Source organism: Scyliorhinus torazame, chromosome 29 (genome assembly GCF_047496885.1).
Source record: "Scyliorhinus torazame isolate Kashiwa2021f chromosome 29, sScyTor2.1, whole genome shotgun sequence".
Taxonomy (NCBI): domain Eukaryota; kingdom Metazoa; phylum Chordata; class Chondrichthyes; order Carcharhiniformes; family Scyliorhinidae; genus Scyliorhinus; species Scyliorhinus torazame.
Genome location: NC_092735.1, coordinates 4,851,711 through 4,865,531, shown reverse-complemented (window position 1 = coordinate 4,865,531; position 13,821 = coordinate 4,851,711). Strand labels below are relative to the sequence as shown.

Below are 13,821 nucleotides of genomic sequence, written 5' to 3'. Positions count from 1 at the left end.
CCGTCTCCAGCCCGACCTCCCCTCTCAAACTAAATGGATCGATTTGCTTGTCTCCAGCCCAACCTCCCCACCACCTTCCCCAAACTAAACTGATCTATCCGCCCGTCTACTGCCTGACCTCCCCCCTCAAACTAAACTGATCTATTTGCCCATCTTTAGCCTGACCTCCCCCCTCAAACTAAACTTATCTATCCGCCTGTCTCCAGCCTGACGTGGTATCAACCAATAGTCCCTTTGGTAACAGTCCATTCGGAGGTGCACCTTGTGGGAAATACAAGATGGACTCCTCTCTGTGATTGTAAAGTACCAGATATTCCAAAATGCAGAATGTTAATAAGCCTACTTGTGCCACTAATAAAGATTATTATTATTCAGTCTTTATGAAGATATAGACGATGGGACAGAAGACAACACATCCAATTTTGCCAATGACGAAGATAGGCGAGATTGTAAACAGTGCAGATTAAAGCATAAATTTACTGAGGGATTTGGGAGATTCTGCACTGTAAATTCTATGATAATCTATGAAGTGAATGGCCAACTGGCAAATCGATTTCTAATGTCAGCAAATGTAAGGTCACTGAGATGGGACCTAAAAAGTATAGAACAGGACACAATGATGGCAAGCTCGAAACAGCGGAGGCCCAGAGACTTGGGGTTCCATTAAAATACAGGGATGAACACAAAATAATCAAAAATTGAATGCTGGCCATTATATATGGGAGGCTGAAATCCATAAGGGTACAGAGATCGTGCTTCAGCTGTGCAAAGCCCTGTTCACATTGCACCTGGATTTACTGTGAACAGTTTTGGGCTCCACGTCTTAGGAAAGATATATTGAGGGTGGTGTAGTGGCGAGCACTGCTGCCTCACGGTGCCAAGGAGCCGGGTTTGATCCCGTCCCAGGGTCACTGTCCATGTGGAGTCTGCATGGGTCTCACCCCCACAACCCAAAAAGATGTCCAAGGCAGGTTGGATTGGCCATGCTAAATTGCCCCTTAAACTGGGGGAAAAAGAGAAATGGGTACTCTAAATTGATTTTTTAAAAAGGAAATATTTATTTGGCCTTGGAGAGAGTGCTGTGTAGATCGCCCAGAATGATATCTGGACTCCCAAGGTTAAATTATAAGGAGTGATTAAAATAATAATAATCTTATACCTGAACGTGCCATGTCATTAACCTGACCCTCCTCTTTGAAAATAGAGACTTTGTTTGAAATGTTTGTATGGAATACTTAAATAGATTTGTTGTATCTTTGCAACTAATATCCGAGGTATTTGTAATAAATTGTCCTGTCGGGAGGCCACTGGTCTTTAATATCCACTGATTGAATAGCATTGTGCCAGACCACATTCGAAACAGTAAGCAGATTACTGTAAGCAGGGATCAATGTAAATCCTCAGGGTATGCATTTCCAGTAAGGTCAGTGTCCAGATCACAGAGGGATAAAGTCCCTCTGTGATCTGGTGGATAAAGTCCATCAAGGTAGTGTCCTAAGCCCAAACATTTCAACTGCTTCATCAAACACCTTCCCTCCTTCACACGGTCAGACGTGGGGACGTTTGTTGCTCAGCACTATTCAAAACTTCTCATATACTGAAGCAGTCTTTGTCCACATCCAGCATTCAGGTTTGGACTGATAAGTGGCACAAATGTCAGTTGCTGCTTAAGTGCCATACAATAATAATAATCTTTATTATTGTCACTTACAGTAACACTGCAATGAAGTTAGTGTGAAAAGCCCCTAGTCGCCACACTCTGGCGCCTGTTCGGGTACACAGAAGGTAAATTCAGAATGTCCAAATTACCTAACAGCACGTCTTTCGGGACTTGTGGGAGGAAACCAGAGCACCCGGAGGAAACCCACGCAGACACGAGGAGAACGTGCAGACTCCACACAGAGAGTGACCCAAAGGGGAATCGAACCTGGGACCCTGGTGCTGTGAAGCAACAATGCTAACCACTGTACTACCGTGCCGCCCATCTCCAACACAAGAGTCTAACCATCTCCCCATGATATTCAATGGCATTACCATTGCTCAATCCTTCTTAAGATGCTGAGGGTTACCATTGACCGGAAACTTAACTTGAATGGCCGTAGAACAGGTCAGCAATTAAACTCCTGACTGCCCAACGTCAAGCCTGGAGTGATAGAATACTCCCCAATGGCTGAAAAAGTGCAGATCCCTATCCAGCATAAAGCAGCCTGCTTGATTGGTCACCCATCCACCACTTTAAACATTCACTCCTTCCACCACCATCACGCAGTGGCATCTATAAGATGCAATGCAGCTACTCGCAAATTCTTCTTCAACAGCACCGTCCAAACCCACAACCTCTACCACTTAAAAGGCAAGCCAACAAATGCAAGGGAATATCACCACCTGCAAGTTTAGAATTTAAAAAAATTTATTATCCAATTATTTTTTTCCAATTAAAGGGTAATTTAGCGTGTCCAATTCATCTACCCTTGCACACCTTTGGGTTGTGGGGACCCATGCAGACACGGGGAGAATATGCAAACAGCACACAAAATTCAAACCCAGGTCCTCAGCGCGGTAGGTAGCAGTGCTACCTGCAAGTTCCCCTCCAAATCGCACACCATCCTAACTTGGAAATATATCACTGGTCCTTCATGGTCACTGGGTCAAAATTCGGGAACTTCCTTCGTAACAACGTAAGGACTCTAATGGTTCAAATCTGGCAATTCACCACCACTTTTTCTAGGATGACTGGGGGTGGACAATAAATGCTGCTGTGCACCTCTTAGAAACATGATCAGCATCTGTTCTCCTTAGCATGGCATTGATAAATCTGATACTCACTGCAGGGCAAGTCACGTGTACTTAACACAAGAGACTTCCAACTGACTCTCTGCTCGGATAGCTGCAATCAATGATAATACACCAAGGTCCACCTGGACTTTCCACAAAGATTGTGCACCTTGCTCAGATAACAGTAGAAAACTGACCAAAGCTATCCTCTTATCCACTGAGCTCCATTTATCACTATTTACAAAATAAGCTGTGAGGTAGATTTGTTGCAAAGAGGGGGAAACTAAGTGTACGTTTGCTCACTAAACTCCAGTAATATCCCTTGGGAAGCAGGCGAATGATTAGAGGTCCTCAAATCATGGAGGTCGACTACTTCCATTATGGGAACACAAATCATTCAGCCCCTCAAGCCTATTGATCTCGGTGTCTCTGTACCTCAGCTCCAATTCCCAGTCTTTGCCCCATACTCCTTAACCCAGCAAATACCTGTTGGACCTTACTCTTGACAGCTCCAGCACCCACAGCTTTCTGAAGAAGTGAGTTGCAGATTTCCACTTTCCTTTGTGTGGAAAAAATGCTTCGCTCTTCAATAGCCTGGTGCCAATTCCTTCAGAGGAAACAATTTAACTGCATCAAACCTGTCAAATTCCTTTATCATTTTATTTTTTTAATAAATAAGTTTAGAGTACCCAAATTTCTTTTCTAATTAAGGGCCAATTTAGCGTGGCCAATCCACCTATCCTGTTTTGGGTTGTGGGGGAGAGACCCACGCAGACACGGGGAGAATGTGTAAACTCCACACGGACAGTGACCCGGGGCCGGGATCAAACCCAGGTCCTCGGTACCCTGAGGCAGCAGTGCTAACCACTGCGCCACCATCCGCCCGTCTTTATCATTTCAAAAGACCTTAATTGGATCACTCCTCAAACATCAAATGAATCACAGGAAGTCGTTAGCGTTTATTGCAAAAGGGTTGGAGTATAAAAGTAGAGAAGTGTTGTTGCAATTACATAGGGTGAGCACATCTGGAGTAGTGTGTCCAATTTTGATCTCCTTATTTTGAGGGAGGATGTGGTGGCAATGGAGGCAGTTCAGAGGAGGTTCCCCAGATTGATTCTGGGGATGACGTATGAGGAGAGATTAAACAGTCGGAGCTTATACTCAATGGAGTTTAGAAGGATGAGAGGGGATCTGATTGAGGTATATAAAGTACTAAAAGGGATTGATAAAGTAAACATAGACCAAATATTCCCCCTTGTGGAGAAATCTAGAATGAGAGGTCACGGATTATATATTATATTATTAGATTATACTCTTCATTATAGGAAGGATGTGGATGCTTTGGAGAGGGTGCAGAGGAGATTTACCAGGATGCTGCCTGGACTGGAGGGCATGTCTTATGAAGATAGGTTAAAGGTGCTAGAGCTTTTCTCACTGGAGCGAAGAAGGAAGAGAGGTGACTTGATAAGAGGTGTACAAGGTAATGAGAGGCATCGATAGAGTGGATAGCCAGAGACTTTTAATGGCTGTCACGAAGGGACATAGTTTTAAGGTGACTGGAGGAAGGTATTGGGGAGATATCAGAGGTAGAGAGTGGTGGGTGTGTGGAATGCACTGCCAGCAGAGGTGGTGGAGTCAGAGTCATTCGGGACATTTAAGCAACTTTTAGACAGGCACATGGACAGCAGTAAATTGAAGGGGTGGAGGTTAGGTTGATCTTAGATTAGGGTAAATGGTCGGCACAACATCGTGGGCCGAAGGGCCTGTACTTTGCTGTACTGTTCTATATCAGTTAAGAGGCCGCAGATTTAGAACTTAAGATGAGGAGGAGCTACTTTGCGCAAAGGGTGGTGAATTTGTGGAACTCGCTGCCCGAAAGTGCGGTGGGTCTGAGTCATGAAGTGGTTTCAAGGAGATAGATATATTTCTGATTAAAAACATGTTAAAGGGATATGGGCAACAGGCGGGGAGGTGGGTTTGAGACCAGGAAGAGATCAGCCATGATCTGATTGACTGGCGAAGCAGCCCCGAAGGGCTGAATTGCCCACTTCTACTCCTAATTCCTTATGAACATAAGGCAGGTTTACAGAATCAATCCTGAAAGTTTTATCTTGCGGCCCTCGTTATCATTCTGGTGAATTAGAACAGTAATATTTTCCCAGAAGTGTGCTACCCAAAACTGAACATAGTACTCCAAGATGGGTATGATCACAAAATTCCATTAAACAAAGCATCGCTTCCTATTCAAATCCCCTTCAGATAAAGGTCAACGTTCCATTAACCTATTTGAATTACTTTTTTGCAGCTTTGAACTTGGGTTTAAGTGATTTATTTACTCTTCCTGGAGCCCTGGCTTCTAATTATTAGAAAGTATTCTGATTGGCCTTTCCCACATGCAAAATAGATGTCCATCCACTTCATATTAAATTCCATCTGCCGTCATTTCTTTGTAACTTCCTGTTCCTACCTCCACAACTTCCTGTCCCTCCTAATTTAGTTTCAGCTGAAAACTGGGATATGCACACTATTCAGTAATGGGACGCTAAAACATCACCTGCAGTAGCAATGATAAACTGTTTGTTTTCCAAGATAGCTCCAATACACCACATTCCCATTGTTGCCCCTTCCAGGAAAGCAGTTATTTATAACTTAAGAAAATACATGTAACATCAGCACATGAACAATAAGACAAACATTAGTGAATTATTGCTCACCAAGCACTACCTACTTACTACAACTAGTCAGTCTCTATCCAGGAGGGGAGTTTATCTCCAAACCACATGTCACCAGACAGTGCTAAAAAATCATTCAGTCTTTTTTCCACCTTGCTGGCATTTAGAATATGGATTGAGTACAGACACCAAAAAAGACAAAACAATGTTGGTCAGGAGGAACACATTGGAAGAAACTAGAGGTGAAGATTGAAGTAGATGGTGACACACTGGAATAAGTGGGCAGTTTGTCTCTTTAGGGCAAATGGTAACAGAAGGCGGCAGATGCGATGTCTAAACTAGAAGAAGGGCTGACATAGACAGCAGTAATTCTGGAGATGGAGGATGTGCTCACAACAAGAAAACTCAAGATTGGAACAAAGAAACAGCTGCCAGCCTCAGAAACCTGGACAATAACTGAAGCGGTGAGGATGAGAATAGTGCTCTGTGAAAGCAGAGTGCTGAGAGGTCTGGCCTCAACCCGACCGACAGACCACAGGGCAAATGAGGAGGGTGGTTGAAGAGCAAAAGGAATTCTAAAATGTGACATCCAAGACAGCAAATGTCAGCATTTGAACAGAATGCTGGATAAATACCAGTTGATAGGTTCTTGACTAATAAGGGGATCAGGGGTTATGTGGCGAAGACAGGAGAATGGTAATGAGAAAAATATCAGCCACGATTCAATGGCGGAGCAGACTCGATGGGCTGAATAGAACATAGAACAGTACAGCACAGAACAGGCCCTTCGGCCCTCGATGTTGTGCCGAGCTTTGTCTGAAACCAAGATCAAGCTATCCCACTCCCTGTCAATCTGGTGTGCTCCATGTGCCTATCCAATAACCGCTTGAAAGTTCCTAAAGTGTCCGACTCCACCATCATGCCTGGCAGTCCATTCCACACCCTAACCACTCTCTGAGTAAAGAACCTACCTCGGACATCCCTCCTATATCTCCCACCCTGAATCTTAGTTATGGCCCCTTGTAACAGCTACATCCACCCGAGGAAATAGTCTCTGAACGTCCACTCTATCTATCCCCCTCATCATCTTATAAACCTCTATTAAGTCGCCTCATCCCCCTCCGCTCCAAAGAGAAAAGCCCTAGCTCCCTCCACCTTTCCTCAGAAGACCTATCCTGCAAACCAGGCAGCATCCTGGTAAATCTCCTTTGCACCCTTTCCAATGCTTCCACATCCTTCCTATAACGAGGTGACCAGAACTGCACACAATACTCCAAATGTGGTCTCACCAAGGTCATGTATAGTTGCAGTATAACCCCACGGCTCTTAAACTCAAGCCCCCTGTTAATAAACGCTAACACACTATAGGCCTTCTTCACGGCTCTATCCACTTGAGTGGCAACCTTCAGAGATCTGTGGACATGAACTCCAAGATCTCTCGGTTCCTCCACATTCCTCAGAACCCTGCCGTTGACCCTGTAATCCGCACTCAAATTTTTTCTACCAAAATGAATCACCTCGCATTGATCAGGGTTAAACTCCATCTGCCATTTTTCGGCCCAGCTCTGCATCCTATCAATGTCTCTTTGCAGCCTACAACAGCCCTCCATCTCATCCACTACTCCACCAATCTTGGTGTCATCAGCAAATTTACTGAACAACTTTTCAGTCCCCTCCTCCAAGTCATTGATAAAAATCACAAATAGCAGAGGACCCAGCACTGATCCCTGTGGTACACCGCTGGTAACTGGTCTCCAGTCTGAAAATTTTCCTTCCACCACCACCCTCTGTCTTCAATGTGATAGCCAGTTACTGATCCAATTGGCCAAATTTCCCTCTATCCCACACCTCCTTACTTTCTTCATGAGCCGACCATGGGGAACCTTATCAAACGAATTACTAAAATCCATGTATACGACATCAACTGCTCTACCTTCATCTACACACTTAGTTACCTCCTCAAAGAATTCAATCAAATTTGTGAGGCAAGACCTACCCTTCACAAATCCGTGTTGACTATCCCGGATTAAGCTGCATCTTTCCAAATGGTCATAAATCCTATCCTTCAGGACCTTTCCCATTATCTTACCGACCACCGAAGTAAGACTAACTGGCCTATAATTACCAGGGTCATTCCTATTCCCTTTCTTGAACAGAGGAACAACATTCGCCACTCTCCAGTCCTCTGGCACTATCCCCGTGGATAGCGAGGACCCAAAGATCAAAGCCAAAGGCTCTGCAATCTCATCCATTGCCTCCCAAAGAATCCTTGGATATATCCCAACTGGCCCTGGGGACTTGTCGACCCTCAGGTTTTTCAAAATTGCTAATACATCCTTCCTCAGAACATCTACCTCCTCCAGCCTACCCGCCTGAATCACACTCTCATCCTCAAAAACATGGCCCCTCTCCTTTGTGAACACTGAAGAAAAGTATTCATTCAACGCCTCTCCTATTTCTTCTGACTCCATGCACAAGTTCCCACTACTGTCCTTGACCGGCCCTACCCTCACCTTGGTCATTCTTTTATTTCTCACATAAGAGTAAAAAAAGCCTTGCGGTTTTCCTTGATCCGACCCGCCAAGGACTTCTCATGCCCCCTCCTAGCTCTCCTAAGCCCTTTTTTCAGCTCATTCCTTGCTACCTTGTAACCCTCAAGCGACCCTACTGAACATCTTGTTTTCTCATCCTTACATACTCTTCCTTTTTTCTCTTGACAAGACATTCAACCTCTTTTGCGAACCATGGCTCCCTCGTTTCCTCCCTGCCTGACAGGGACATGCCTATCAAGGACACAGTATTTGTTCCTTCAACAAGCTCCACTTTTCATTTGTGCCTTTCCCCGAGTTTCTGTTCCCATCTTATGCACCCTAATTCTTGCCTAATCGCATCATAATTACCCCTCCCCCAATTATAAACCTTGCCCTGCCATTATGGCCCTATCCCTCTCCATTGCAATAGTGCAATTGTGGTCACTATCTCCAAAGTGCTCTCCCACAAACAAATCTAACACTTGGCTCGGTTCATTACCCAGTACCAAATCCAATGTGGCCCCCCCTCTTGTCGGCCTATCCACATATTGTGTCAGGAAACCCTCCTGCACACACTGTACAAAAACTGCCCCATCCGAACTGTTCGACCTATAGAGGTTCCAATCAATATTTGGAAAGTTAAAGTCACCCACGACAACTATCCTGTCTCCGTAATGGCTACATCATCGTAGTCCCAAGTACCAATCCACGCTCCAAGTTCACCTAACTTATTCCGGATGCTCCTTGCATTGAGGTAGACACACTTCAACCCACCTTTCTGTCTGCCGGTACACTCCTGCGACCTTGATACCCTCCTCAGTACCTCACTACTCTCAACACTGGCTTCTGGAACACAGCTCGTTTTCCCAGCCCCCTGACAAATTAGTTTAAACCCCCTCCGAAGAGAGGTAGCAAATTTCCCTCCCATTATATTGGTGCCCCTCTGGTTCAGGTGCAAACCGTCCTGTCTGTACAGGTCCCACCTTTCCCAGAATGTGCTCTAATTATCCACGTACCTGATACCCTCCCTCCTATACCATCCCTGCAGCCACGTGTTTATCTGCATTCTCTCCCTGTTCCTCACCTCACTAGCACGTGGCACCGGCAACAAACCAGAGATGACAACATGGTTTGTCTTGGCCCCCCGCTTCCACCCTAGCTCCCTAAATTCCAGTTTTAAATCCCTGTCCCTTCTCTTACCTATGTCGTTGGTACCTATGTGTACCATGACTTGTGACTGCTCCCCCTCCCTTTAAAGGATTCTGAAAACACGGTCCGAGACGTCACGGATCCTGGCACCTGGGAGGCAACATACTATCTGTGAGTCTCTTTCGCTGCCACAGAACCGTCTATCTGTCCCTCTAACTATCGAGGCCCCAATAACTATTGCTCTCCTGCTCCCCCTCCTTCCCTTCTGAGCCACAGGGACGGACTCAGTGCTGGAGATCCGTTCACCGTGGCTTACCCCTGGTAGGCCGTCCCCCTCAACAGTATCCAAAACGGTATACTTGTTACTGAGGGGAACGACCACAGAGGATCCCTGCACTGACTACTTCCTCCCAGCCCCTCTCACCGACACCCACCTATCTTGATTCTTCAAAGTAACTACATCCCTGAAGCTACTATCTATGACACCTCTGCCTCCCGAATGATCCGAAGTTCATCCAGCTCCAGTTCCCTAACGCGGTTTCTGAAGAGCTGGAGATGGGTGCACTTCCCACAGGTGAAAGCCTGCAAAATGTTTGAGGTGAGGGACGCCGTCTGTGTTCCTCACCTCAAACATTCTGCAGGAGGAACATTAGAATGGTCTAATTCAGCTTCTATGTCTTGTGGTTTTATGGACTGGTGATATCACTGCCCTCTCACTGTGACATCACAGGCCCATGGTGATGTCACCATTCTCTCGCCACGGCATCACCACCCTCTCACTGTGACATCACAGGCCCACAGTGACATCACCGCCCTCTCACCGTGACATCACAGGCCCGCGGTGATATGACCGCCCATCCCGCCGTGATGTCACAAGCCAGCCCTGACGTCACAGACCCGTGATGTTTACATCCATCCCCAGCGGGGACGGGGCACGGGTCTGAGTGACAGGCTCCTCCACCAATCACACCGCAGACCGGTCTGCCAGCGACCAATCAGCTTCAGAGAAGGGCGGGTTCGCTGGCTGATTGACGGCATCCCGACGCCGGGAACAGAAGCTTCCCCTCCCGGGAAAACAGTGCAAACTGACCCAACCCCCGGCACCGCGGCGGCCTGAACCCGCCCGGCCTCACAGGTCCCCCCGCCCCGCGGCGACAGCATTTTCCGGTTAAACGCAGATTTCTAACTGAGGCGCCGCCCAGGATGCGGTAACAGCAGGCCGCAGAGCCGCGGTCCTCGCCGCAGACCGGGGTGTAAGGGGGACCGCTGATCCTGACCTCTCGCCGTTAGTGATGATGATGCCACCGCTCTGCGAATGGCTCTGGTTCAGCGCCATCTTCCCGTCTCCAGGGATGCGGCGGCAGGGCCGGCGCGCTGACCTCAACGCGTTTAGAGCGCGCGGGGCGGGGCCAGGGAAGCGGGGGCGGGGCCAGGGTGGCGGCGGCAGGGCCGGCGCGCTGACCTCATCGCGTCTAGAGCGCGTGGGGCGGGGCTAGGGAGGCGGCGGCGGGGCTGGCGCGCTGACCTCACCGCGTTTAGAACGCGCGGGGCGGGGCCAGGCAAGCGGGGGCGGGGCCAGGGTGGCGGCGGCAGGGCCGGCGCGCTGACCTCATCGCGTTTAGAGCGCGTGGGGCGGGGCTAGGGAGGCGGCGGCGGGGCCGGCGCGCTGACGTCACCGCGGTTAGAGCGCGCGAGCCAGAGAGGCGGGGCCGGCGCTCTGACCTCACCGCGTTTAGAGAGCGCGCGGAGGGGTGGTGGGATCGTTGGAGGGGAGGGCAACGGTTGGGGCGGGGCGTCTCCCTGGTAACCGATGACTCACGGTGGGAGGGTCACGTGCGTCGGGACAAGCTGTCTGTCACGTGGACATTGTCATTCAGCCCATTGAGCCGCCATTCAACGCATCGAATCGCCATTAGAACATAGCAGTACAGGCCCTTCGGCCCTCGGTGTTGCGCTGACCTGTGAAACCACTCTAAAGCCCATCTACACGATTCCCTTATTGTCCATATGTCTATCCAATGACCATTTGAATGCCCTTAGTGTTGGCGAGTCCACTACTGTTGCAGGCAGGGCATTCCACGCCCTTACTACTCTCCGAGTAAAGAACCTACCTCTGACATCTGTCCTATATCTATCTCGCCTCAATTTAAAGCTATGTCCCCTCGTGCTAGACATCACCATCCGAGGAAAAAGGCTCTCACTGTCCTCCCTATCCAATCCTCTGATCATCTTGTATGCCTCAATTAAGTCACCTCTTAACCTTCTTCTCTCTAACGAAAACAGCCTCAAGTCCCTCAGCCTTTCCTCATAAGATCTTCCCTCCATACCAGGCAACATTCTGGTAAATCTCCATTGCACCCTTTCCAATGCTTCCACATCCTTCCTATAATGCGGTGACCAGAATTGCATGCAATACTCCAAATGCAGCCGCACCAGAGTTTTGTACAGCTGCAACATGACCTCATGGCTCCTAAATATGATGTGGAGATGCCGGCGTTGGACTGGGATGAGCACAGTACGAAGTCTTACAACACCAGGTTAAAGTCCAACAGGTTTGTTTCGATGTCACTAGCTTTCGGAGCGCTGCTCCTTCCTCAGGTGAGTGAAGAGGTCTGTTCCAGAAACACATATATAGACAAATTCAAAGATGCCAGACAATGCTTGGAATGCGAGCATTAGCAGGTGATTAAATCTTTACAGATCCAGAGATGGGGTAACCCCAGGTTAAAGAGGTGTGAATTGTCTCAAGCCAGGACAGTTGGTAGGATTTTGCAGGCCAGATGGTGGGGGATGAATGTAATGTGACATCCCAGGTCCCGGTTGAGGCCGCACTCATGTGTGCGGAACTTGGCTATAAGTTTCTGCTCGGCGATTCTGCGTTGTCGCGGGTCCTGAAGGCCGCCTTGGAGAACGCTTACCCGGAGATCAGAGGCTGAATGCCCTTGACTGCGACCCGCGACAATGCAGAATCGCCGAGCAGAAACTTATAGCCAAGTTCCGCACACATGAGTGCGGCCTCAACCCCATACACCATCAAGGACAGGGATGGGAAGTTGTGTGGAGTCTGAAGAGATAGGCGAGATACTAAATGAATATTTTTCGTCAGTATTCACTCAGGAAAAAGAGAATGTTGTGGAGGAGAATGCTGAGACCCAGGCTATTAGAATAGATGGCATTGAGGTACGTAGGGAAGAGGTGTTGGCAATTCTGGACAGGCTGAAAATAGATAAGTCCCCGGGGCCTGATGGGATTTATCCTAGGATTCTCTGGGAGGCCAGGGAAGAGATTGCTGGACCTTTGGCTTTGATTTTTACGTCATCATTGGCTACAGGAATAGTGCCAGAGGACGGGAGGATAGCAAATGTGGTCCCTTTGTTCAAAAAGGGGAGCAGAGACAACCCTGGCAACTATAGACCGGTGAGCCTCACGTCTGTAGTGGGTAAAGTCTTGGAGGGGATTATAAGAGACAAGATTTATAATCATCTAGATAGGAATAATATGATCAGGGATAGTCAGCATGGCTTTGTGAAGGGTAGGTCATTCTCACAAACCTTATCGAGTTCTTTGAGAAGGTGACTGAACAGGTAGACGACGGTAGAGCAGTTGATGTGGTGTATATGGATTTCAGTAAAGCGTTTGATAAGGTTCCCCACGGTAGGCTATTGCAGAAAATACGGAGGCTGGGGATTGAGGGTGATTTAGAGATGTGGATCAGGAATTGGCTAGCTGAAAGAAGACAGAGGGTGGTAGTTGATGGGAAATGTTCAGAATGGAGTTCAGTTCCAAGTGGCGTACCACAAGGATCTGTTCTGGGGCCGTTGCTGTTTGTCATTTTTATCAATGACCTAGAGGAAGGCGCAGAAGGGTGGGTGAGTAAATTTGCAGACGACACTAAAGTCGGTGGTGTTGTCGACAGTGTGGAAGGATGTAGCAGGTTACAGAGGGCTATAGATAAGCTGCAGAGCTGGGCTGAGAGGTGGCAAATGGAGTTTAATGTAGAGAAGTGTGAGGTGATTCACTTTGGAAGGAATAACAGGAATGCGGAATATTTGGCTAATGGTAAAGTTCTTGGAAGTGTGGATGAGCAGAGGGATCTAGGTGTCCATGTACATAGATCCCTGAATGTTGCCACCCAGGTTGATAGGGTTGTGAAGAAGGCCTATGGAGTGTTGGCCTTTATTGGTAGAGGGATTGAATTCCGGAGTCAGGAGGTCATGTTGCAGCTATACAAAACTCTGGTACGGCCGCATTTGGAGTATTGCTTACAGTTCTGGTCACCGCATTATAGGAAGGACGTGGAGGCTTTGGAGCGGGTGCAGAGGAGATTTACCAGGATGTTGCCTGGTATGGAGGGAAAATCTTATGAGGAAAGGCTGATGGACTTGAGGTTGTTTTCGTTGGAGAGAAGAAGGTTAAGAGGAGACTTAATAGAGGCATACAAAATGATCAGGGGGTTGGATAGGGTGGACAGTGAGAGCCTTCTCCCTCGGATGGAAATGGCTGGCACGAGGGGACATAATTTTAAACTGAGGGGGAATAGATATAGGTCAGAGGTAGGTTCTTTACGCAAAGAGTGGTGAGGCCGTGGAATGCCCTCCATGCTACAGTAGTGAACTCGCCAACATTGAGGGCATTTAAAAGTTTATTGGATAAGCATATGGATGATAATGGCATAGTGTAGGTTCGATGGCTTT

General features: G+C 47.8%; 1 protein-coding gene and 1 long non-coding RNA gene across 2 annotated transcripts in view; one reads left to right on the top strand and one right to left on the bottom strand.

The window, feature by feature from the left end:
• Window positions 1–10,558, bottom strand: part of LOC140403817 (WW domain-binding protein 2-like) — a 76,592-nt gene extending 66,034 nt beyond the window's left edge. Inside the window, exon 1 of the mRNA XM_072491979.1 lies at window positions 10,405–10,558. Coding sequence (XP_072348080.1) covers window positions 10,405–10,463 — 59 coding nt within the window. The 5' untranslated portion in view covers window positions 10,464–10,558. The remainder of the gene's footprint in view (window positions 1–10,404) is intronic.
• Window positions 10,559–10,944: 386 nt separating this feature from the next.
• LOC140403816 (uncharacterized) overlaps window positions 10,945–13,821 on the top strand; it is a 36,544-nt gene continuing 33,667 nt past the window's right edge. The window contains exon 1 of the long non-coding RNA XR_011938423.1: window positions 10,945–11,725. This is a non-coding gene — a long non-coding RNA (uncharacterized lncRNA). The remainder of the gene's footprint in view (window positions 11,726–13,821) is intronic.